This window comes from Piliocolobus tephrosceles, chromosome 13, assembly GCF_002776525.5.
Source record: "Piliocolobus tephrosceles isolate RC106 chromosome 13, ASM277652v3, whole genome shotgun sequence".
Classification (NCBI taxonomy): domain Eukaryota; kingdom Metazoa; phylum Chordata; class Mammalia; order Primates; family Cercopithecidae; genus Piliocolobus; species Piliocolobus tephrosceles.
The window spans coordinates 113,984,282-114,011,107 of NC_045446.1; the positions used below are offsets into that span (position 1 = coordinate 113,984,282).

Here is a 26,826-nt window from a genome sequence, read left to right on the forward strand (position 1 = left end):
TCCAGAACCATCCTGAGCCGTAACCTCTCCTTCCGCCGGGTTGGGATAGGAAGGGTGACCAGGAAGGGTGGGAAATTTGGGGACTATCCGAAGTCGGAACCACCCGTAACCCCTGACATGTAAACGCTCCTGGGCTCTGGCTCCAACAACCCGCTCCGAGCTTGGGGGTGCCGCATTCCCGGCCCAATCAGGGCGGCCTTCCTGAAGGAGGAAGAGGGGAGCAGCATTTTCCAGCTGCAGGGAGAGACCGGAGCGCCGGCCGCGCGGGCTCCTTTGTACCGCGGAAATCTGTGGCTTTCCTGGAGGCCGGGCCTGAGCGGCCACCGGAGCGCTGCAGCGAGGGCGACGGCGGAGGCCGCGCGGGAGCCCAGGGCGCGCGGGGAATCTTCACCTGCGGGCAGGAAAAAGCGCTCCGCGAGTTCCGCAGACCCCAACCCAGGCTGGAGGATTACCCCGGCCTGTGCCTCATATTCCGAGCAGGGAAGGTTGGCACAAAGTAGTCCCAGGAGCTGAGCGGGAAACTGAGGCAATGTGCATGCTGCTCCCAGCTTAGCCCCTGAAATGAGCGGCGTACAGGCCTGATGTTGACTAGGGAGGAGGGGCGGCTGCGAGAAGGAAGACAGGACAGTCCCTCCGTTTCTTCTTTATACCCCGAATCTTCAGTGCCTCCCATTCCCGCAGTGAAAGGCTCAGGCGCGCGCTGATCCTTTAATTCCAGAGACTAGATCTTGTTCGTTGTGAATTGAATTCAACGCCCCCCTCCCCGCGCTATTCGGTCAAAAGGCACCTCTGCGCCCTCTGGCGGCCGCCGCTCCCTTACAGAAAGGCACGCACCTGTTCTTGCTTTTCTGTCCAAAAGCCAAAAAAAAAAAAAAAAAAAAAAAGAAAGAAAGAAAGAAAAAAGAAAAAGAAAAAGAAAAAGATGCTTCAAACATCCCAGCACAGCTCAACCACCCAGCAAAGGTCAGTGAGGGCAGAAAGCACAACAACCATTTCCTGGCGCTGCCCGCGGCTGTCTGGGAAGAAAAGCAGCCAGGCCTGCGGGATTCCATTTACTGCACATAGTTCTGTTGTTTTAACAGTGTAGTCCCTGGGCCCACACCTCACACAAGGTCTTTTTCTATACAGTGCCCCATACGCCCTCTCAGCTGCTTCTTCCTGGTGTGATATGCCTGGCTCCTCTTCAAATACCTGCCATGCAGTGACTTTGAGAAATGCCTATGCAAACACAAAATTGCTCATGCAAACCCTGGAATCCAGTACTTGGCAGCTCAGTGGAGGCAAAGACAACAGGAAGAGATACCTGCCAGTCTCACACTCTTGTGTAGTGAGCTACAAACTTGGACTTGGCCAAGCAGATTGTGTGGTGGGGTTGAGGGCTGTTGTTTGGTTTTCCGATTCCATCACACTCAAATTTTTCTTGGCTTTAGTCTGCATTGCAAACCATCTCTTGTAAACACCCCTCCTTTGTTTCCAGACAAGTCACCCCAAATAAGTAACTCCTTCCAAGAGAGGAAGTACAAAGTCTTTTGGTTCTAACCTAGAAACACCAAGTATCTAATCACACAGGCTGTGCTTATCCTGATCGAGTGCTACATAAGGTGTAGCCTCAACATTCATTCCCTGTAGCTAACTTTTCCTTCAGAATCCAGATCCCAAATTACTTCTGACATGGGAAGTAAAGCTGCAACCAATGATCTGTGGTCAGTAAATGTCTTCATGCGACACAGGGGCAGTCTCTTCAAGATTCTTTGACCCTAGAGAATTGTCCTCACTATCTCCTGTCTCCTATTTCAGCAATTTCTTTCCTCTGACCCTGAGGCAGTCAAGTAGTAGAAGTTAGCAGAGTAGCTCCATTACTTTGTGAAAGTTTTCGCCAAGATTCATTTTAGGGCGGACTGCTCTCCACCCTGGTGTAAATGACACAGATGATCTATGTGTGACCTGGAAACTGCTTATATAAACATGTGTGCAAGAGCTAAGTTCACAGTTTCATATGTTAGAGACTTGCAGGTCATTCGTGTTTCTTCCAATCACATCTCATCTTAGATTTCAAAAGTAATTCCTAATATTTACCTTTACATTTGAATATACTTTCTCTGTCCCCCTGAATCAGTTATAAATCAGTTAAGGTCTAAATAGTCCATTTCTTATTTTTGGCAATGCTCATAGTTATCTGACATCTTGCTATCTTCTTTTCTAGACTGTTCTGGCCAAAGAGACTGGAGATCCAGTATCAGCAAGGTACTTTCTTGGTAAACCTCCATTTCCCAATGCTCATCTTTGTCCTCTACCCCCCACCCATCCCAAGGCAAATGGTGAAAACAGCTATTGGATCCAGCCTTTGCTATCTTCTCCATGCCGCTCATAGTGGGTCTAGCAATGTCCCATTCTCGGTAATGTTCAGTAGGTCTAAAACATCCTTGCGAAATGTTCCCCAAGTGTTCTGCCCCAGATAAGCAACTAACAACAAAGGGAAGACGCAGAAAAAAGAAAAATGCATAGAGCATAATGTTAGTTTTGGGGCTGGTCAGTGGCAACATTTTAGAGATGCCATGAAGTATTCCTGGTAATAATGCTTGTTCCTACAGCATTTAGCACTGAATATTATGAGATTATGGCTAAAAGATGGTCAAGACTGCCTCAGCCTTTAGGATCAGAATTCTAAGTTTCAAAGAAGAGCAAACTCAAGAGGATTTCTTCAGGCCTCTGCCTATAGATGCTGCCTGGGGAGAACAGGTGCTACACTCAAAACATTCTCAAGATATTTATATTCTCCCTGAACTAGTACCCAACTCCATAACCCCAGACTCAAATAACAGAAATAAAAGCCATCTCATTGATTATAAGCTCTCTAGTTGTTACAAATATAAGCATCAATCAACCAACAGGCATCAGAATGACAGAATTACTGATCTGAGAACATTCCGGCTGCAGGAAAAGAACACTTTTTGTTAATATGCAACTATATCTTCAGTAGTATAGAAAAACAAGAATGAGAGTTCTTACCTGGATTTGCAGCCCACTTTAAGTAGAGTACCTGAGAGATGCTGGGAAATCATAAAGATACATAACCAATCCAACAAGTTCCTGCCATGAGACCAAAGTGATCCTTGACTACTCTGTTAGTAAGCAATTCTCAGCCAAGAGTACTAACCTGTAAGTGGAGTGGTGATTGGCCCATCAGAAATCTCTGAAAGATCTAAACGTGACAGTTACCTTCCTAATGGACTTATACCTGTCAATTCCCTCTCCTAAAAAAATACTTTTGGGCTGGCCCCACTGGCTCACACCTGTAATCCCAGCACTTTGGGAAGCCAAGGTGGGAGGATTGCTTGAGGACAAAAGTTTGAGACTAGCTCGGTGGAAACATAGCACAATCCCTGTCTCTACCAAAAAAAGAAAAAAAAAAAGTGAAAACATTGCTGATGCGGTGGCACTCGAGCCTGTAGCCTCAGCTGCTCAGGAAGCCTTGAGGGAGGAGGATTACTTGAGCCCAGGAGTTCGAGGCTGCAGTGAGCTATGACTGCACTCCTGCACTCCACCCTAGGTGACAGAGCAAGACCCTGGGTGACAGAGCAAGACCCTATCAAAAAAAAAAAAAAAAAGATGTTTCTACTGGATCTTCCTTCCTTTTGAGAGACAGAAAGATTATATCAATTTTCCAGTTGTACTCCTTGAGAGCTGGCCCTGAGTACTGAGTGTAAAAGATGAGGAATGAGTCTTTTACAAATTCATGTACTTAGGGTCAAAAGGATTATCCTAGTCATTTTTAAAAGAATCACAAAATGAGATGTCCAGTGACCTTTGGTACTCTGACAATAATGACATTGGTCAGTGAGGTATAGGGAATGAAAGGATGTGAAGATACCCTGCTCTGTTTGTTCTCTTCATTCTTAGCAGTAAAGTCAGAGCACAGCCCCCACTGCCAGTGCGGCCACACTCTGCTACAAAAAGCTCAACTACTACGCCAAGGGGCCAGGAATTACTTTAATTTTTTTTTTTTTTTAAAAAGGTTTAAATGGCAACACAACTGTAAAGTTGGTACATCACAGAAACAAAGGTCTTTGCAGGCAACACTGATTGGAAATAGCAAAACACTTGGTTGGTGAAAAAAATGAAACTCTAAACTATATACAATAGTAGCTAAGGGTGATATTGAAAAACAGTCTTTTTAAGTGTGAATCAAGATTTAACTTGCCATTATCTATTGCTTATTTATTCAGGGTTGTAAATATTACTTATATAGAGACACAGAGATGTGTAAAAATGAAACATTGTGAAAAAAATACAATTTTTCAATTTCATATGAAACTCAAAGTATAAGTTTTGTCCAATATGGAATGTACCTACATTTGTTTATATTAGGGCTCTAAAATCCATTTAAAAATTGTTTTTCTGTTTTTAAAAAAGAAATAGCTGACCCACCATGCAAGTTCGCTATATATCTTGCTTGCTCAAAATGAGCATTTTCAGGTGAGGTCTGTTTTTTCTGGCCCAAGTCTACTATGATTCCTTAGAAGTCGTACTGGCCCAACTGAAGAACGGGTTTCCGTGAAGAGTCTGATGGTGGCATCTGGATGAGGGGTGGTCCAGGTAATGGGAAGTGAGTAGAGAAGAAGGAGCTAAGAGCCCAAATCCTTATGAAGGATGACATTCAGTTGTTAAATTTTAAGGGGTATCCAATGGCTTTTTCCAGGCACTCAACTAAAGAGCCTGCAGAAAGAAAATCCCTCTCTACTTCTACAAATTTGATGTAGATGGATTTGGGAGAAACTCCGGGATCCACAATACAGTTCTGAGACAAAAACCCATTAATACCAACCCAATCTTTGCTGAAGGTTTTGGTATTTGCTTGGAAATGTAAAAATAAGCACTGCTGCAGAGTCCTGACCTCAGCAATCCCGAGGTAGCAATAGATAATTCGGGTGGGTTCTATTTCCACCTGTAATGAGGTTTGTGCTGAAAGGGTTTCCAGGTCAACCCGGCCCTCTTTTCCTGGGTCCAGGGAACGCTGCTCCATGTGTGGTGAGAGGGGCCTCTCAATACATTCTTCATAGCCAATGGCATAAAGGCCTGGGCTTTTAGGAATACCCCCAGGCAATAAATATTGAACAACATTCCCACCAGTTGGTTTGGAGTGGGCAATGGGTATCCAGTCAATTTCCATGTGCAGCTCCAAGCACCTAGCTTCGCTAATAGTGATCTCTAAAAATTTGTAGTAAACATTTTTCCAGTTCATTTTCTGCACTCGGGTCATAATGATCCGTCCTTCAGGCTTCTCAGAGTTGAAGTACTCCCGAAGTCGCTTGCCAAGGGGCACCTGGGAGCTGATCTCAGCATAATGGTAACGGATATCCTCTTTCCAACGGGTGTTATAACCAATTCCAAAAATGGCCAGTTTATTAGAAAGATGGAGCCTTGAAAAGTCTGTCCAGCTCTGAAAAAGTTCCCATTTCAACTGTACCGATTCCAAAATCTGCACAATATTCTGCATGATGTCTCTCTTCCTGGAAAGAGAAATAAAAGTCAAATTCCCTAAGTATCTAGAACAGCAGTGTCAGATAGAACTGTCTGTGATGATGGAAATGTTCTGTATCTGCTCTTCAATGTGGTGGCCACTAGAACATAAAATGTGGCTGAGGTATTACATTTTTAATTATATTTAGTTTAAAATTACATTTAAATAGCCACATGTGACTAGTAGCTACTGTTCTGGGCAGTGTTAAGTCTAGATAATCAACCTATTAAAATGAAAGAAACCCACCCCTAGCAAATTTCTAAGAATTAATGATAAACTGCTTTCCGTGACTTCCGTAGCCTCACTGTATAATCAGAATCCATACCTTAGACTCTAGGATTTCAGAAATCTATGGATCATAACATTTGAAAGTGGCTATTATGTCTACGAGGGCCTTCGGACCTAACTACTTACCAAAATAAGGTGAAAAATGGTGTATTTAGAAAAGAAAAGTATCTGGCGTCACTTAAAATAATTAACAGCTTAATTTCTAACCTGGAAATACAGAAAGTCCAATAATGGACTTTGTGTGTGCTGTGGGAAAATATACAACTGATTATGACTAATGACCTTTTGAAAATGACATTTTCTATTTGTCTGAAATTCATTACTAATCCCAAAATTAAAAGAAGTCAGGTTAGCACAGAATTAAGATCCGGGAATTCAGACGGAAAAGGCTCACATTAGGCTTAGATTTCAAGAGAGTAACATTCAAGACAATAAATTGAGACTGTGCTAGAAAACCCTTTATAAAGAGAAGCAAAAGAATTATTTCAATTTTGACTAGTATACTTAACAGAATAAGGCAGAAAATGTTGGAATTTTTTTTTTTTTTTAATTTCACAGGCTGCTTAAATCATGTAATTTGTATACATATGAAGCTATATAAAGTTTGTTTCTCAAGTACAGCAAAACTTTGATACTGGAAGATTGGTTTATTAAATATTAACTTGGAAACGAACTATTACCCTCCACATCAATTACAGGTTTAACCTACAAAAACACTCAACCGCCACACTTACATACAATCACACAGAGGCAAGAAAGGGGTGTGTGTGCTAATAGGTTCTTGAAAAAAGGCTCTGGAAGGAGCTCCATCCTTGAGACTTTTCCTGGGAGGAGCTTTGGGAACATTCTGGGGAGGCTTCACATGGCCATTCTCAGTCTGTCCTCTCGCTCTCCTTGACTTCCTTTGCAAGATGGCAAAGAATTAATATTTTGCTATCAGCTGCTTCTTGGAGCTAAGACTGCCCTGAATTTACCGTCTATTCTTTAGTTTGTCTTGAAAGCTTTCAAGTATGAGAGTGTTATCCAGATGAAATCACTACATTCTCGGGGAATTATTCCCCTTCTCAGAGGAGACAAAAGCACTTGGTCACTTTTATGATGTCTGATTGTGGTGCTTATGACGCTAAGACATAGATCATATTTCTGCATAAGTCGATGCTTTAAAGGAAAATTACCTTTCATAGCTACCATCTTTCCCTGCCCTCCTTTGAAATGTTTTCTTGATCTTACAGAGGACTATGCTAAGGAGTTGGGATAGAGAGCAGAGATTTTTGTCTATTATGCTCAGTGAAGTATCCCAATGCCTGACATATAGTAGGCACTTGAGAAACGTATTGAATAAATGAGCAGACTAGGAGATTAGCTAGGTTCAGCTAATCCCACCTACACCTAAGGAGAAAAAGCAATCCCATGCCCAAATCACGTGATTTTATTCAGCATTCTCATGGCACTAATGCTACAGTCAGACCCTGCAAAGGACCGTTTTAAAGAAACTCTTGGCCTACCCAGACCTTGTTCAGAATCTCTCACCCCGAGAGCTGAAACCTGGAGGAGAGGCAGCACAGGCTGGATATTTCTGCAAAGCCTGTCAGTTTCCTGCCCTGCTGATCTGAGCCTGAAGCTGATTTGGACTCAAGATTCATACCAGCATTTCAAAGCTCTGGAGCGCAATGAGAGCTAGACTCATTAATTGTTATTTAAACATTTATAACTGTTACTTAAACTTTTAAATTACTCATTGTTATTTAAACAATTCCTGAGAACTGTCTGTTAGATTTCCTGGTTTTTGACGTTCCAATCACCAGAAAAGTTTAAGTAGTTGGAGGCTGGTGACGGGAAATCCGTAAAATTTGAGTTCATTCCTAGTTATATCAACTGGGCCTCCAGTGAAGGTCCTGAATGATTATAAGGAAGAGATAGGACACTTTAGTGAAAAAACCAGTGACTTTTTTTGGAGAATAAGGGTTTGAAAGTATAGATTTGTAATAACTTTTTTTTGTTTTTTGGAGATAGGATCTTGCTCTGTCACCCAGGCTGGAATGCATTACTCACTGGAGCCCAGACCTCCCAGACTCAAGTAATCCTCCCACCTCAGCCTTCTGAGTAGCTGGAACTACAGGCATATGCTACTATACCCAGCTAATTTAAACAATTTTTGTAGAGATGGGGGTCTAGCTATGTTGCCCAGGCTGGTTTTGAATTCCTGGGCTCAAGCAATCCTCCTGTCTTGGCTGCCCAGGATGCTGGGATTACAGGCATGAGCCACCACTCTTTGCCTTGTAATAACTCACTTTTTTTTTCGAGACAGAGTCTCACTCTGTTATCCAGGCTGGAGTGCAGTGGCACCATCTTGGCTCACTGCAACCTTTGCCTCTTGGGTTCAAGCAATTCTTGTGCCTCACCCTCACCAGTAGCTGGGATTACAGGTGTGTGCCACCACGCCCAGCTAATTTTTTTTTTTTTTTTGAGACAGAATCTGGCACCTCCATGTCCCAGGTTCAAGCAATTCTCTTGCCTCAGGCTCCCAAATAGCTGGGATTACAGGCAACTGCTACCACGCCTGGCTAATTTTTTGTATTTTTAGTAGAGACAGGGTTTCACTATGTTGGCCAGGCTGGTCTTGAACTCCTGACTTCATGATCCGCCTGCACCAGCCTCCCAAAGTGCTGCAATTACCGGCATGAGCCACCACACCAGGCCTAATTTTTCTATTTTTACTAGAGACAGGGTTTCACCATGTTGGCCAGCTGATCTCAAACTCCTGACCTCAAGTGATCCACCCAGCTCGGCCTCCCAAAGTGCTGCGATTAAAGCCGGGAGCGTGAGCCATCATGCCCAACTTCTTTTTTTTACAACAATAATCAGTTTCCCTTCCTTTGGTACACTTTGATGTCACACTCCTAAAAGACAGCTACTTCCCAATAAGAAATGGCCTTAAACTTACTGATGTGGGCGATTAGCTTCTTTTTTGAGAAATGAAATAATGGCTACCATTTGGGGGAAAAACTCCTCATCCCTGAACTCTCACCCTCTTCCCAGACATGGAATCAGATGACAATGGGAATTCTTTGATTCCAAAGAGAGACTCTGAAAAAGAAACAAGCATTTACAAAGGGGAGGTGATCGTGGTGGCTTGCTGAATAAAAACAACTAATGTGGCCGGACACTGGCTCACGCCTATAATCCCAACACTTTGGGAGGCCGAGGCAGGTGGATTACTTGAGGTCAGGAGCTCGAGATCAACCTGGCCAACATGGCAAAACCCCATCTCTACTAAAAATACGAAAATTAGTCGGGCATGCTGACGCGCCTGTAGTCCCAGCTACTCGGGCTGGAATTACAGGTGCTCGCAGTGAGCCGAGACTGCACCACTGCGCTCCAGCCTGGGTGATGGAGTAAGACTCTGTCTCAAACAAACAAACAAACAAAAAACAACTAGTGCTTTCTTGTTGTGCTGTCTGTCACCTATCACAGCCCTTTTTGCCTCTTCTCTGCCATCTCTCAGACATCAAGATCACATGTGTGGCATGAAGCACCCAAGAATAAGTGGGTGCTATCAATACTCCAAGGCTAACAGGTGAAAAAAATGAATGGTGTTCCTTACTTTCCCTATAAATTTTCTGTCAGTATATTCCCCTCAGTAATTGTATTTAATCAGGGACTCACTTAGAGCTATTAAAAAGAACCACAAATATAATGTCACTGGTAATTCCAAGAACTACGACGTCCTTGCACAAAAGATAATGCTAAACTCGGGGAAGATCAAGTTGTGTGGACCAGGGAGGACCCTGTCCCGGGACTTTCTTAGACTCTCCTCTAGCAAATGCTTTCTTCTCCAAATGTAGAATAGGTCATCTAAGAGCTTTAGTTTTGATTCCCAAAATACTTCAGGTGTCCCTCTGGTCTGCCTCTCATTTCACCTAACCTCAGATAAACTCAGGCTCCTGTGACTCATCTTTGTGCCTTAATTAAACATCCAGATGTCCACATCCACACACAGGCAAACACCATAAACACGCCTGTTTTCTTGTAACACATTTATTTCTTCTTCTATACAAAATTATCAACATTTTAGCTAATCACTGAAACAGTTAAGCTAAGATGTGAAAGAATGTATAGACATCTGGCTGGGCACGGTGGGTGGCTCACGCATGTAATCCCAGCACTTTGGGAGGCTGAGGCGGGCGGATCACCAGGTCAGGAGATTGAAACCATCCTGGCTAACACGTTGAAACCCCATCTCTATTAAATACACAAAAAATTAGCTGGGTGTGTTGGCGGGCACCCACCAACTACATAGCTGCGTAGTCCCAGCTACGCAGGAGGCTGAGTCAGGAGAATGGCGTGAACCCTGGAGGTGGAGCTTGCAGTGAGCAGAGATAACACCACTGCACTCCAGCCTGGGTAACCAAGCGAGACACAGAAAAACAAAAGAAGAATGTATAGACATCACAGTTCTTGGAATTACCAGTGATGCTATGTTTGCGATGCTTTCTAATAGCTTTAAGTGAGTCCCTGATTAAATCTAAAGAATGAACAGACATGCCTCCTTGGTGAATGGCCGGAACTTTCATAACATGTCTAAATATTTTCTGATCTTCCCAATGGTCATTAAACTCAGGCAGACACACTTTCTGGAAAGGTGAAGCATCTACTTACTGTGCTTCTTCAGAAGACTCTTGTTTTATTTTTAATGTTCTCTTTGTGACAGGTATTTCATCTGAAAAGCAAATATTTTGAAACAAGTTATATTTTCCTAAGTGGTGGCATGCATGTATGTAGATAAGTAGCTATGTTTACTGATCATCCCATACTTTCCAAAACCAGGCTTTTATTCTAGCGTCAAACACTGTCCAATATCAGATTTATAAATATAGCTCTTATATAATGAGATGCATACATTCATATGCAAGATCAGAAACCAGCTCGACAAGTATAAAATTCTTCAAGGTCACCAATGGATTTCCAGCTAGGAGCTTAAAGCTTAATTTCACTGCAGACATGATTTTAAAAGGACAAGAATAAAAATAATTCTGTTCTATTTATATTTTCTATGTAGGTTTTACAAAGCAATTATTCCCCCAATATCAGGATCAACACATTCTGCATATTGCTTTTTTCCCAAAGGTTTGAGTGACTTAACTCTCTAAGGCAAAACCAGTGTTATGGAATGCCAAAGTAATTTAGACCTTATTACTCCTTTGAAATTAATCGGTAGTGATCGCTTACCATCTACCCCTTTTATTCTTCTAATCGTTAAGTCCATCTTATATGCTGTTAGTCTTATAGTTTTATAACCTCTCTCTTCTTTCAATGTCTTCCAATATTTGAGGAATATTTTTAAAACAACATTGCTAAGAAACATATTAGCATTTAGTCCTTTTTCTTTGGAATTAACATTTTTCTATCATCAAGAATTTGGTAAAAAAACAGAGCCCATGGAGTTTTATCTAAACCTCAGGGAGCATGCTTATACTGCCAATCCGACTTATACTTCCTTGGGGGTTGCCTGAGCACCAAGGGCTGGAAGCAAGAACATATCCTTCTAAGTGAGCACTCATTACACAACCTGCTCTTAATGTATAATGGCTGATTGATCAGTACTTCCAAATTATGAAATCAAATTATGAAAATAAAAATTGGAGCATGTAATGCGCAAAGAAACAGAACAACCCCACAACTACATATACACTCTTAGTTAGGCCTTACAAGTTTAGATTTCATGACCAGGAATTTTATTTTCCATTTCTAATGCCTATGACTATATAAATCATTCCAGCTACTGTTGGAATGGGATCCCTTAAGAAGTGTGAAGGAATATGATCACACAGTTCAAATATCAGCTCTACTGAAGATAAATGGAAGCTTCCCCTCAATTTTTGTTCAGGCTCAAGTCTGGGAGAAGACCTTTTCCAAATCATAAACAGAAAAGAAAAATGTATTTGGGATAAAGGAAGGAATTCCTAAGAACTACATCTACAGCACTTGGGCCAAGAGTCATTATCTTAGCAGTCATCTTAGAACTAGAAGGTACAGGATACTTAGAATTGCATAGGATGTTACCTGTCATGGAGGGTACTTGTATAGCTCAGAATTAGAAATTCTTCTGTGTCTTTGGGAATCTTGCTGATAAATAACTTGCCAAATGAACAACACCAAGCACCAGTTGGCAGTTTAAGGCTAAACCAAGGATGCCCATATTGCCCCAAATAGACTGGGACATGCAAATTCATAAAAGACATACAAGGCAGAGATGCCCTTTATGCTTCATGCTGGCCACTATAAGGAACAGTACTGAAGATATTTACAGATAAGAAGTACTGGTGCACATACATAAAGGTATATAAATCCACAAAAATGTAAGTATCATATATGTTGGCTTTCTTACCCAATTCCTGATCTGTTGGATAGCCATGGAGATCCTGACTGTGGTTTCCCCAGTCCTCCTGTGAATAGTCCTCCATAGTGCTGCCATCTGACTCCAGCTCCTGGTACAAGCCACTACTGTTAATAAGTACAGGCTGGCAGGGCTGAGCATCCCATCCTCCCTGACCAAACACCTGTTCCAACTGTTCAAATGTGTAACTGCTCTTTCTTTTCCCAACACCATGTTCTTTCACCCGACTGTAACACCTGCGAAGGGTCTAAGACACAAAGTCTTTTGTTATTCCTTTAAAGCTGTACTTCCTCTTCCAGGTACGGACCACAGATATTAATTACTATTAGACAGACACAGACAGACAAACATAGACACATTGTTACAGGAATGCTAGATTTCAAATTCATTATTATATTAGAAAAAAATACTAATTTAGCATTTACTCAAACATGTTATAATTAAAACAATTATTTTGCAATTAATTATCCATTAAACAACAAGAAACATTACAACATTATTGCATGTACCCCATACACATATTTTTATACCCCCACCCCCATTTAAAAAGAATAAGGGGGGGAAAAAAACAAGAAATACCAGCCAGCCAATAGGATGCACACCTGCCACAGAAGAGAGAGAGTTGCTATTGTGCCCAGAATTTGGAAAAAGTGAGGGAAGGGAGGACAGAAAGAAGAATTTCCCAAAGCAAAGAATACCTGACTTACTCTTGATTAAGAAGGAGTGAATACGGGGTAAAAATAATTGCCTAAACAAATTAGCTAGTAAAACATATTACTTACATAGTTGTATTCCTTACTAACTCAGTCTTTGTGGAAGCCGCTAAAATTTGAAACAGAGGTCAAATCAATAATGCTACAAATTCCAGGTCTCAAACATCAATGATCAAGAAACAGTACACTAATACCTACGTCTAAAACTAGACAATCTACTAGTCTATTCTACCAATTCAAGCTGCCAGATAAACAAACCAACAAATGAAGCCAGTGATTTCTTTTTTGGGGGAAGGACAGGGCAGAGCGGTGTTATTCACTTCCTTTTCTGCCATGTGACACACAGCAAATAAATATCATTATGCAAGTCCGCAGATAAAACCTGAATGATTTTATTCTCTTGTACAACCCTTCCATTTTTACCATGGTCTTTATTTCTAACACATATTTCTGATTATTAGCCCAGTTTCTTGAGTTTAATGGTACATCTTATGCTATCTTATATGGCATTTCAAAAGATAAATCAAGGGCTTAATCCCAGCTTCCAAATTTAGTTAAGTTGCAACCAATCTCTATCCCATCTCTGCCTCCCTTTGTTCCTTCTAATCTCCCTTCTCATTTACTGAGTTTCACTAAGAATTTTCTTGAAATAAGATCTCTTTTCCCTGGTGGCTACCAAATACTTTCTAACTCAACTGTTCAGTTCACCTCAGACTTAATTTATAGGCATTGCCAGACTAAATTTCTCCTAAACGTGAGATTGCAATCGATAAGCCAATATGTTAATTATTTTCACCAAACTAAAACAACTCTTAATAATCTTTATAGAGCCTCCAAGGAAGTTCAGTCTCTTCATTTATTTATTTTTTGAGACGGCATTTTGCTCTTGTTGCCCAGGCAGGAGTGCAATGGCACCATCTCGGCTCACCGCAACCTCCGCCTTCTGGGTTCAAGCAATTCTCCTGCCTCAGCCTCCCGAGTAGCTGGGATTACAGGCATGAGCCACAGTGCCCAGCTTATTTTGTATTTTTAGTAGAGACGGGGTTTCTCCATATTGGTCACGCTGGTCTCGAATCCTGACCTCAGGTGATCCACCCGCCTTGGCCTCCCAAAGTGCTGGGATTACAGGCATGAGCCACCACACCTGGCCAGGAAGTTCAGTATCTTTAATTCACAGTTGACAATCTATAAGACACTCTGTCAGATACTTTAAAAATTTGTCCCTTGAAGCCAGAAATCTAGATGGGTAAAAGGAATAATAAAAGCACGACATGTGTGATGATCTTCGTCACACAAAAACAGAGCAACAATTAAGAGTCTCCCACCCTAAAGCCAGCCGGCCTGCCCCCTGCACAAGCACCTGCCTCATTCTCCCTTTCTTGAGATCTCTTCTGGAGCCTCAAATGATGCCTTAGAGAACTGAGGTTTCTAACAATACACTCTTTATTAAAGTGTTTCTTCTTCCTCTTTGTAAAAGACAGTCACAATTACATAAGACAAAACTTTCTAGAACAATAGAGGCAAATATGTGTCATGGGCAAACCTTCCAGTGGAAGGAGACAAATGCCTGCAGCAGAGCTCGTTTGCTACACACTCCCCCTTTCCCAGCGCCCTCTGTCCTCCTTGCAGGGATTGGAATTTGAATTCCAAACATCCCTTGCCAATTTATTTTTATCTCACAATGTCTAGTTTCTGCCTCTAAGAACACCCCAACCACTCTTTTCAACTCCTCCAAGGACCGTAAATGGAGAGTCCCAACCATGTCCCTTTCACCCTTCCAAGGCCATAAATGGAGAAGGAAACCATGCCACTGCTCACTACTTACTGACTGCCTGGAGAAAAGCATTCAGCACACACAACAGCCCAGTTGGCTCTGTTGCTGAGGGTTATTTCAGAAGTCAGGGAATAAAACTAACATTCCTTTGAAGAAAGGTGCCACACTAATCAGGAAGTGACACGAGCATAAGCAAAGCCACCAATCTCTGGCAACAGACATGGGAGGAAACCACAGAAAAGACTTACTCTCTTTGGAACCACCAAATTGAGCTTGGCTTATGTAATTGTGAATAAGAAACTAGCAGTATCTAATGGTTACAGATATGGAAGAAAAGTCAGGTGATATATTTTACAATTTATCAAAAGACACTAACAGATCTTGCTACCTCTTACTTTGTAGTGTACTTCTGTAATACACTTAAATAGTGCAACATGCTAGTATGTAAAATATCTATCAGGGGCCTGAAGGAAAGATGTTTGGTAACTTTTAAAACCATGATAGGAATTTGATGTATTGAAATCATGTTAAAAAAGATTTCCCAGCTGATTTTAACACTCTCAAGATATAAATGCACTTAGGAGGTAACTTCTGGGTTCAGTAAAGACCACAGATCCAAGGAGAGGCTATTTAAATCAACTAAGAAAAAAAAGAGTAAGAACTTAAACTTCGGCTTGACTGGTACTATAAGCAGCACCAGGATTTAGTTAAACTTGAGGGAGTTTAGAGATGGATAAAAAGGAACTGTGGAGACCTTCCAATTATCACCCATAATAAAGCAAAAAAGGTTACACTTTCCATACTCTAAATTAGCTAAAGTATGTAATTAAGACTGTGTGTGTCAACAGTCCTACCATAAGCCAACTTAAAAACCTATTCTAGAGCTGAGATTACAATGCTCAGAAAAACGAAGCCTCAATTCCCATTTCAGACAGCTCTCAAATCCAACCAGAACCTGAGTTTGGCTTTCTTGGGAGAACCACGTCCTATTCAACACAAAAACCTTGCTTCCCTTCCTTTTTCCTTTATTTTACTCATCCTAGAAATTTGTAGTAACTTAAGCTTAATCGTTTCTAAAAATCAAGGTCTGGGGTGGGGGCAGAAATGTGCTTAAAATTATTAAAAACGATTCTATTCACAATTAGAGATTGTAATTTTCCTTACTGTCGGAAATCTCCCCGGTAAACTGACATGATGCTGTTGTCTCCCCCTGGAGGAAGAGTTGTGAGAGGATACTGTATCCTGAATGAAGCTGTAGGGATAGAGGTCAGGAGGAGTCAGGAAAACCTGGACTGAAGAACTAAAGCATAGGTAACAACTTGATAGGTGGTCAACCCAGGAGTTCATGGTATTTGATTTGGAAGCAATGGCAAGAGAATGCTTACTGAATTCACCGTGCCAAGTGCTTCATGACTACAAAGGGAAAAGAACCAGAGAAAAGACTTGAAAGACGTCCCATTACCAAAGCAGGGAGAAAAATAAGATGGCTGACAACTGACAATTTATAGGACAGAGTGAAAGTTTTGCCAAAGTTTAAGATTAGAGTAAAAGGAAATGAGAGAATAAAAAGATGACATTCATTGCGGATGAATGTATGGGGAGTCTATGGGGGAGGGGGAAGGTAAACAAAGGCAGGAGTTTTAGATTGGCAGGATTGGGGGTTTAACGGCAGCAATGCAGAGAAAGACCCAGGGTTACAGTACACGTAACATTAAATACAGTGCACAATGCAGCTATCTTGCCAAAGTAAGTAAATCCAGTATTGGGTTGTATAAGCAGAGGAATCACATGTAAGCTATGAAGGTGGCTCTTCCTCTCTATTCAGCACCGGTGAGGCCACAGCTGGAGCACAGCATTCAGTTCTGGGCATCGAACCAGCTACAAGAGAGGGAAATTGTAGAGTTCAGAAAAGGGCAAATAAAATATTGAAAGGCTTGGAAAATAAGATCTATAAGCAGGGACAGTGGTTTCATCAAAGCCCTTCCTGACATTATCTAAGCTCCTTTTGAGGTGAGATTAAGGTTTATTTTGCTTCAGTGTCCTCCAATCCTTTGACTTTCAGGAAATGGGAAGAATTAAATTCTTCCCTGGTAGGGCAAAGTAGAAAACAAACTAAATAAATCATAAAGGCATATGCCAACCAATTCCAGTACTGGCTTAATAATTTTCTCAAAGTTTGCCCCATTTCATACAATCATAAAATATTCACCAGGACAAAACCACTGTTCTAGCTAACTGACCATACGTGGAATGGAGCAATATAATGTGGAGGAACAGAAATAAGGCATAACAGCTATATAAATGTATTGTTTAGAACACATTGGCTTGATCAGTCTAAGATGTCAGATGAAAAATAAAGTCAATCTGCAGGGAGGACAGCTTAGTTATAATAGCAGGAAACAATGTTACAAGAAAAAACAAGCAGTGAAACAGATTTTCAAATGTAGTTGTCAAGCTGGCCACACTAGAAATGGATTACATAGTTATCTTAATCCACTGCCAAGTACACATGATAAATTTCAGATTCCTTTTACCCAAATGATTAAAGAGCACGCTTATTCACAAACAAGGCCTTAAAAATCACATATCATGCTCCACAAGAGATGAGGACATTTACGCTGGGAGTGAATTTCCAGTGAATGATTTTCTTATAAAATTGTTAAAAATGATACCTCAGACTAAAGCAGATTTGTATTTTGAAGCAACAAAGGTCTTTGAGAAAAAGATCTTATTCCTTTAACATTACTGCTATTGTAACTGTTAAAACTAGCTGCTCTTAGTTAATTGAGGCAACAAAACAAAACAACACCATTTAATATCTTTAAGAAAAACATTAATTTCTTCAGCTATATTTTGTTACTGTGAGCATAAAAGTAGGAAACAAAATTTCTTACGTAGCATACATAAATTAAAAAAACATTTCTGCACACAGTAAGAAAGATGTTAAGAATCTAGCATAAATTTCTATATACATCCTTTAACGCAGAGCTAACTAATGATTAGGAAATTACCTAAGGCAAAATCCATCTGGGAACAGCAGAACTTTTGCTACCTTTTTTCTTAGGTTTTCTGTTCATTGACAACTGACAAACTGACTTGCCAATCCCCTAAATCCTTTAAAACCAACCAAACAAAAAAGCCCCAACAAAGTAAAACCAAAAAGAAAAACGTAGCAAACTTGTTTCAGCCTTACTGCTACAGAGCAAGTTCTGGCAAATACAAAATGTTTTTATTTTTCATAATGTCTTTATTCTATCTTTTGCTTTTCCTTTCCAGGGCAGAAGTTCTTAACCTTTTTGAGTCATGGATCCACTCCTCAGAAAAATGCACACATACACAACCTGTCCCATACAATTTCAAGGGGGTATGTGGACTCACTAAAGAGCTCATACAAGAAAGAACCTCTTGTTAAAAAACTCTGCTCTACATACGTAGTTCTTTCCTCCATAAAATAGAACATATATTAGTTTGAAACCCTAAAATAAGGTAAACTTGTATCTTAAGGTTTTATAGGAGATTCTAAAGATTGGAACAACTATTTTAAGTACAATTGTCAGTTCACTCACTCTTCTGTTCATTTAGATGAAACAGCACTAATATTTCCTTTAAGAGGTAAATTAGCCAAATTCCCATTTCTTGAAAGAAATAATTTCTATCAGTAAAAGCATACAAGGGCTGGGTACGGTGGCTCATGCCTGTAATCTCAGCACTTTGGGAGGCCGAGGCGGGCGGATCGCCTGAGGTCAGGAGTTTGAGACCAGCCTGGCCAATATGGTATAACCCTGTCTCTACCAAAAAGACAAAAATCAGCCAGGAGTGGTGTTGGGCACCTGTAGTCCCAGCTACTTATTCTCCTACTGAGGCAGGAGAATCACTTGAACCTGGGAGGTGGAGGTTGCAGTGAGTCAAGGTCACGCCACCGCACTCCAGCCTGGGTGATAAGAGAGACTCTGTTTCAAAAAAAAAAAAAAAAAAAAAGAAAAGAAAAAAAAAAGTAAAAGCATACAAGGATATTACTTTACTCTTCTAAAAAATATAGCACTTCTTTTACCTGCTGGGCAAGAAATCTTTTTTTCTGAAGTGATAATTAAGCAATATTAAATGATTCATTAGTTATGCTGATTATCTGTTCCAACTGCATCACACAGTACTTGATCATTCATTATCTGATTATCAATACAGATGCCAGATAAACTACCTCAAGTAACAACTTAAAACAGAAAAACACACATCCAGAAACAAGTACAGTAAAGTAAGTCTTGACTATGTTCCTTAGTAGTCTCTACGGTGAAGCTCTCATGTTTTCCTGCTTTAACACGCCTAATGTCTAAAGGGTCTCACAGGAATAGGCAATGTCTACAGTAATTCAATCGTCAACCCAAGGGGATCGCAGTCTAATGTATGACTCTATTAAAACTGTTCCTATTGTGATCATCAATGTATTTTTTTTTTTTTTGAGACAGAGTCTCGCTCTGTCACCTAGGCTGGAGTGCAGTGGTACAATCTGGGCTCACTGCAACCTCCGTCTCCTGGGTTCAAATGATTCTCCTGCCTCAGCCTCCCGAGTAGCTGGGATTACAGGCACCCACCACCATGCTTGGCTAATTTTTATATTTTTAGTAGAGACGTGGTTTCACTATATTGGCCAGGTTGGTCTCAAACTCCTGACCTCAGGTGATCCGCCTGTCTTGGCCTTCCAAAGTGCTGGGATTACAGGCATGAGCCGCTGCGCCCAACCAATGTATTCTTAATAACTGAATGGTCCTCAAATTTTGTCCTTAACTCATTTGACTTCCCTGCAGCATTTGATACTCTCTATCACCTATTGATATCACTGTCTTTGGCAAATGTCTCTTTATAACACTTCTTTTAATACACTGATCCACTGAAGGTGGGTGGAATTGCCTAAGGTTCTAATTACAAACCAGACTCCATCTTCTAAACATTATGGAGCCGGACTCAGTGGCTCATGCCTGTAATTCCAGCACTCTGGGAGGCCAAGGCTGGAGGACGCTTCAAGGCCAGGAGTCAAGACCAGCCTGGTCAATATAGCAAGACTTTGTCTCTATTTAAAAAAAAAAAAAAAAATTAGTCTGGGTGTGGTGGTGTGCACCTGCAGTCTCGGCTACTGAGGAGGCTGAGGCAGGAAGATCCCTTGGGCTTAGCATGTAGAGACTGCACTGAGCCATGATCACGCCATTGCACTCCAGCTTGGGCAACAGAGTGAGACCCCTCTCTCTAAAAAAAATAAAAAATAAAAACAAATACAAGTTCTGAATGGAAAAGAAGCTTAGAGATCTTCTAATTTATCTTCCTCACTTAACAAATGAGGAACCAAGGCCCAAAGATAAATAAGTATTCCTTTAAGAGGAGTTTGGCATATGAAAATTATCAAATGGCACTTAAGAAACTTTAATGTTTCCTAAGAAGTTATTTCACTAGATTGTAAGCTCCATGAGGTAAGGATGTTGTCCACCTTGGTTGTCTCTATTCCCCAAGCCCGGAACAGTGCCTATCACATGAAGCTTATTCAAAATATATATTTATTCAATACATAAATTAACCTAATTTTAAAGTAGTAAATCACTAACAAGAGGATAAAATTTTTCTTAGCAAAGAACTTCAGAAAATTCATTGCTTAACTAAAACAAATTATAAAGTCAATGAATCTTGATGGGCAGGGCTCCTGAAACCTTTTGAAAATAGCTGGGCAAGGCTATTTTAAAAATATCTATCATTCTTGTTGTTACAGCTTTCTTTGGGCGGGCAGGCCACGTGCCAAAGGGAGCTCTGCAGCCCTGTCTAAATTTTTTCTTATGCCTTACAAAGTAAACAAGCAAATGAAATATTCAAGAATATAAGATAGTTCTGTCAAAGACAGGAAGGGGGAAAGACTCGATTGTTTCCTGATTTTAATAGGGTCAAACAGAATGACCGCCACAAACAGATCTTACCTCTCTGGAGCCTCAGTCTTTGTGGGGAACTGTCCAGGATTGAATCCTATCAGCTTGCACTTCATTCTGAATCTGGTTATCAATGACTCACTCACTTTGTGTTTATAACTGGTCAGTACTGCCTCCATGAGAAGAGATTCTTGCCTGAAATATATATTAATAACTCAGGGCCAGCTGCAGTGGCTCAAGCCTATAATCTCAGCACTTTGGGAGGCCAAGGCAGGCAGATCACTTGAGGCCAGGAGTTCCAGACCAGCCTGGTCAACAGGAGAAACCCTGTCTCTACTAAAAATACAAAAATTAGCTGAGTGTGGTGATGCAAACCTGTAGTCCCAGCTACTCGGGAGGCTGAGGCATGAGAATTACTTGAACCCAGGAGGGAGAGGTTGCAGTGAGCTAAGACTGTGCCACTGCACTCCAGCCTGAGTGACAGAGTGAGACTCTGTCTCAAAAACAAAAATAAAAATAAAAAATAAAAGAAAGTAAAAACAACATTTTAAAAAAATATAAAATTCAGGAAATTTTGATTGTCAATGAATATCAAGTTCTAAGTTTTCTAGGTTCCTTCATGCTAGCAGCTGAGGGTCATGCCCATTCAGATTACTAAGAAAAAAACCCTAAAGAAGGACAATACTAATTGTTAAAAACAAACATCTTCCATGACTCAAGGAATTCAATTCATGTAACCATAAAGCTTCTGACCCTATGCTATGTGTGCTTCTCATGGACACTCATACGATGGTCTCAGATAAGCAGTAATATTTGATGCAAGTCACACCTAGCATGCATGTTCATGTATAAGGGCTTCTTTAGGGTACAAGAATCCGTCAAGACACGGAATTCTCAAGTGCTTTTCTAGTTAGAACAATACAGGTCAAAAAAGTAGGGTATACTGAACTATTTCAGTATATAAGCAGCAATAGGTAGCTACAGTCACCAAAGAGAGCAGATAACACTATTTGTCTAGAACTTCCTCCTCACCTGAAAGGGAAAAAAAGAAAAATCAGTTGTTGGCAAAGAACTGACTGGGATTAGAGGTTATTTTCATTTGACCTCCTACATCACCTCTGAAGTTGCTATGTCAGCACCTCTTTGAATCTTTTTCTCAGTTCACACCTGCGGGACTACATCAAAGAGGTATTCAGATACACTAAAAATGATACTTTTATTAGTACGTGATATCTAAAACACATTCAAGAAAATTATCTAAAATATTTCTGGCATAGCGGGGGAGAACCAGCCTTCGTTAAAGTACTCCCAAACAACCTCCACTACGAACTAATTATTCCATGAACAACCATGTCTAAAAATGAAAACCCCCTGCCACCTCAAAACTCCGCACACAGCTTTACCATTACAACATCGTATTGCTTCCCAAATACGAAGGTGTTTCCATTCATGAGACCAATGTTTAAAAGGGAGACTGTGCAGAGCAGGCTTCCCCTGAAGCAGTAGGCCACTTTATTCCTTTCATCTGTTGACCATGTGATTCTCTCAGTTCTGTTGTTATTTTCTTACTAAAAACTACCATCTATAGTGCAAAGATAACCTATAATAGAGATGTTTCCATTAGTAAATTTTACACATTTGGTTATGAGAAAAAGAATCCTGACAGGCAGAAAAAATCATACAAAAACTAAGGTTATCTGAAATCTTCCCTCAAGACCTCTGGGTACAAACATTAAATCCAGATTCATTTACTTGTGAAAATGTAAACATTAAAAAAATATATATTTTTTGCATTTACACAGTGTAAACTACAGGTTATCAATGTACGAAAAGAATACATCTTCATATCCTGACACATATCCTTTCTAAGAAAAACCTGAAAATAAGCATGTTTTATTATAAGCAACTATCCTGGGTGACCTGAACTTATTTAGGAAGTTGTTAGAAATAAATTCAGGCAATCATAACTATTTTTATAGCTCATTTGGTAGAATGTTTATATTCTATTCTTAGCTTTATGAAGATTGCTAAGAGAAACAGCCACATGAACAAATATCTCTGTACCTTCTAAAAAACCAAACATTTTCCTTACGTGGCTCAACGTGCCATGTAATGAAGGTAAATCATAGCTACCATTTCCTGAGTGCCAACTGTGTGCTGAGATTTGGGCTAAGCAATTTACATTATCATTCTTGCTTAACAATAATGTTAACAGAGAGTGTCCCAGGAAACAGAGTCTGAGGAGACTGTGCAGGTTTGCTGGGGAAGGCTCTTGGGAACCACGCATGTGAGAGACTGAGAAGCAGGGCTGGGCACAGAAAGAAGTTAAAGTAGACAGAGCTGCAACAGCAGCCTCTGCTAATCCTAAAATGAGGTATGGAACTCAGGTTATCCTTCAGAGTTATACCGAATTGAGGCAAGGAGGCTGGACCTTTGTATTTCAGCACCGACCAGTTATTGGATTCAGGCTGCCACCAGAGTGGGGGCCTCATCTTGGGTGAGACAGTTCCCTTGGGCGGAGTGAAATTCTGAAGAAATCAGCCAGAAGCCACCAGCAGCCAGCATTCCAGACAGCTAGGGGGGACTAGCATCTCGTTCCTGGAAGAGGGATCTGGGTATCACATTACATATATATTAAGAGATATATGGTGCACCCCTATTTTACAGACAGGAAAATAAGACAGAGAAAGGTTAAGAGCTTATCTGAGGTCACTTTCAGTGTCCTTAATGCAAGTTCATCTTTGGTTTCAAAACTAAGACCTGGTATACTTCTCTTCAGAAGACATTGAAAATTATGGCAAGGCACTGTATTTACTTTTTGCCACAGTTGCCAGGAAGCTCATAGATCATTTTAATATTTAGTTTAAGCAAACATATTTACCTAGGTTACTGCTATTTGCCCTGCATCCTGATTTCTTTTCTTCTTTTCTTTCTTCTTTTTTTTAATATGGGGTCTGTGTTGCCCAGGCTGGAGTGCAGTGACTATTTGCAGGGGCAATCATTATGCACAACAGCCTCAAACTCCTGGGCTCAAGTGATCCTCCTGCCTCAGTCTCCCGAGTAGGTGGGACTACAGGCGTGCACCACCACACCAAGCTGGCATTCTCTGTTTTCTTATTTCTTCATTCTACTTTTAGCTTTCTCAATATGCTGATATGTTTTGTTTGGTATATCATATATGAAAAAGCAGTCCATCTCATCCTCATCATCTATCTCTACAAAGTACACAAACCATTTACACATTAGGTAAACAATGGCAGGCATAAGGCAGTGGACATTCCATAGCCTCCTTTGATAAGCCACATCCTTACCTGCTTTTACTGTCAAAAAGTAATTCTACATTGTGTTTCTGCTCGTATAATTGAAACTTACTTCTTTTTGGAGGAGTTGGTCATCCAATAAATGCCATCATTTATCTGAGATCTTGAACGAATGACTGAATGAATCTTCTACAATTAAGTCTTACTTACTAGGTTTCAATACTTATTTTAAATTCTTCCTTAGGACTTCCAAATGTCATTGTGTTTCTGATCTTAGGAAACCATAAATTATCTCCAAGAATTTAAAAAATTCTTTTCATTTCAATGACAAGAAATATCAGCATAATGCTCTCCATCTAGGTGTTACTATACGATTTTGGTACTGTATTTACGACTGTTGATAATCGCATTGCTGCCAAAAACATGACTTCGATTGTCAAAATTTAATAAACATGGGCTGATTCAGAAGGAGGTGATATAAGCAAGTGGTTAAGAAGAGCATGGATTCCAGAGAAACACTGCTTAGTCTAGTGTCACCACCTGCAAGCTTTGTGACAAATTAATCTCTCTGTGCCTGAATTTCTTCATCTATATGGTGGGGCTGGTAACAGTACCTCCATCATAGATTTGCTGTATTAAATGAGAAAACACAGCATTTAAGAGTGTCTGCTTAATTGCTTGCACTCAGTAAATATTTGCATTATTATTATTACAAAAATGATACAGTCACACCATATGGAGACCAAGGGGCCTTATGAATTGAGGTTAGTTCAAGTAAAGTAGTGCAGCAAAGTGTGATATCACGAGGCGCAACATGGGCAGGAGTAACACGTAGGAGTAACATACTCAAAAGAACCCTTACCCTAGCAATAAGTGTCAGAGCCATGTCAAGAAAAGCAAGCTTCAACTAAACCACATCATCTAAAGCATCATTAAGCGAATGCCAGCTTGGTTTTTTTTTGTTTTGTTTTGGAGACGGAGTCTTGCTGTCGCCCAGGCTGGATGGAGTGCAGTGGCGCAATCTTGGCTCACTGCAACCTCCCCTTCCTGGGTTCAAGCTATTGTTCTACCTCAGCCTCCCAAGTAGCTGGGACTATAAGCATGCACCACCAAGCCCGGCTAATTTTTGTATTTTTAGTAGATACGAGGTTTCACCATACTGACCAGGCTGGTCTCAAAGACTTTTTTGATTTTTCGTTTTATTCAAAGTATTTCACACAACTGCTTAACATGTGAACTCTATAGGTAAAAGGAGTTTATATCTAGGAGTACCTATGTAAATAAATAAACATCTTTTTGCCCATACATTATTCGAGTTTCACAAACATCTGGCTATACTGCCATCGTTTCTTTGACGTTTTTCTCAGTTCTTCTTTTATAGATAAAAGCCAATTAGTGCTCGGGGCTGTGGCTCCCAGCACTTTCGGAGGCCAAGGTGGGCAGACCGCCTGAGCCCAGGAGTTAAGAGACCAGCCTGGGCAACATGGTAAAACCCCATCTCTACAAAAAAATACAACAATTAGCTGGGCTTGGTGCCGCTGTAGGCCCAGCTACCAGGAGGCTGAGGTGCAAGGATCACCTGAGCCTGGGGAGGTTGAGACTGCAGTAAACCGTGATCGTGCTGCTGCACTCTAGCCTGGGCAACAGAGCAAGACCCTGTCTCAAAAAAAAAAAAAAAAGCCAATTAATTAATCATTTTGAAAGATTTATAATCTTGGCAAGAATATAGTGACTTACACACTGACATATAAACCAATGGGGAAAAAGGAATCCTAACTACCCATACAGAGTGAGGATTAGGCCTCACTCACTGGGCAACCTGTTTGCAAGAAGCAGAAGGCAGGCAAAACCCAGCATGACTAGAAATATGAATAACCCACAAATGCTCTTGGAGTTAAACCAAATAAAAAGCATGTAGATCTTTCATTCCTTTTTTGGTGCATAGAAATTTACTGGAATTAAAATCAGACTTACCACTACTGTTTCTTGAAAAATAACAAAAGGTTTCATGGATATATGGTTACGCTGCAGTGAAGAAGTTAGAATTTTTTTCCTGATTTTTCCTCTTAATTTTATAGTGTGCTTATATTACTTATATAAGGAAAAAAGTAATTATTTGTACCGTTCTCAAATTGGCACAACTCTGCTCAAGGCCCAACTATTAGCCATGTTTTCTAAACTGTACAACAGAGAAGGGCTCTCTCCTGGTTTTGCTTAAGACTGACTCTTCAGGGCTCCACATAATGCCTGGCACAATAGCAGACGCTCATGAACTGATGGTTGAATGAGTAAGAATGTAGCACTTTGCTGCTTGGTGGTACAAACCTCAATGACAACTGGATATACATAAGACAAAGGAATGATATAAAATCATGTAAATCATTCTTAATAAAACAATAGCAAATGAACTTCTTTCATAAGCATAATGAGAAGTATAGAGCTCAACTTCAACGATTCATCAAGGAATATCATATTTGAGGGTCTTTTTCCCTAACTGTGTTAATTGCTTAATTACATATTTTAAACATCACATTATTTTCTACCAAAATGTAAGCTCTTTGAAGGCAGGGGTTTTTGTGTCAGTTTTGTTCACTGAGGTATTCCCAGAGCCCAAATCAATGCCTAACATGTAAATGGGGTGCAACACATTTTTGTTGAATGAATGAATGGAAAATTCCTTAGGATGGTGTACAGGTAGTGGAGATACCTAGTATTAGGTTGAAGCGCTTTTTGTCCTATCCTATTCTTTCTAAATTATAAACCAGCTATTTCCCTTTAGAGAAAAGTATTTGTAAATTAAAAAAATAATAAAAGCAGTTTTGGGTACATATGAACTTTTATTCTGGTTTTATTAATATCAATTACAAACATAATTGGTTTATTTGAATCAAGTAATCTGAAGATAGTAGAGAGACAGTACTATAAATTTCAAAGGCTATTACAACAAAGTAGTCTTACATAGGCTGAGAA

General features: G+C 40.4%; 1 protein-coding gene across 8 annotated transcripts in view; it reads right to left on the reverse strand.

Moving 5' to 3' along the window:
- Nucleotides 1–3,976: 3,976 nt before the first annotated feature.
- Nucleotides 3,977–26,826, reverse strand: part of MSANTD2 (Myb/SANT DNA binding domain containing 2) — a 34,184-nt gene continuing 11,334 nt past the window's right edge. Inside the window, exons 1-5 of one of the 8 annotated variants that reach the window (XM_023208540.3) lie at nt 20,648–20,882; nt 16,482–16,571; nt 12,198–12,297; nt 10,469–10,529; nt 3,977–5,510 (exon numbers count right to left, since the gene is read on the reverse strand). In XM_023208540.3, coding sequence (XP_023064308.1) covers nt 4,658–5,510; nt 10,469–10,529; nt 12,198–12,273 — 990 coding nt within the window. In that variant the 5' untranslated portion in view covers nt 12,274–12,297; nt 16,482–16,571; nt 20,648–20,882 and the 3' untranslated portion in view covers nt 3,977–4,657. Of the gene's footprint in view, nt 5,511–10,464; nt 10,530–12,197; nt 12,454–16,435; nt 16,572–20,647; nt 20,883–26,826 lie in introns of those variants that run through there. The other 7 variants (XM_023208539.3, XM_023208538.3, XM_023208537.2 and 4 more) reach the window with 7 other exon arrangements.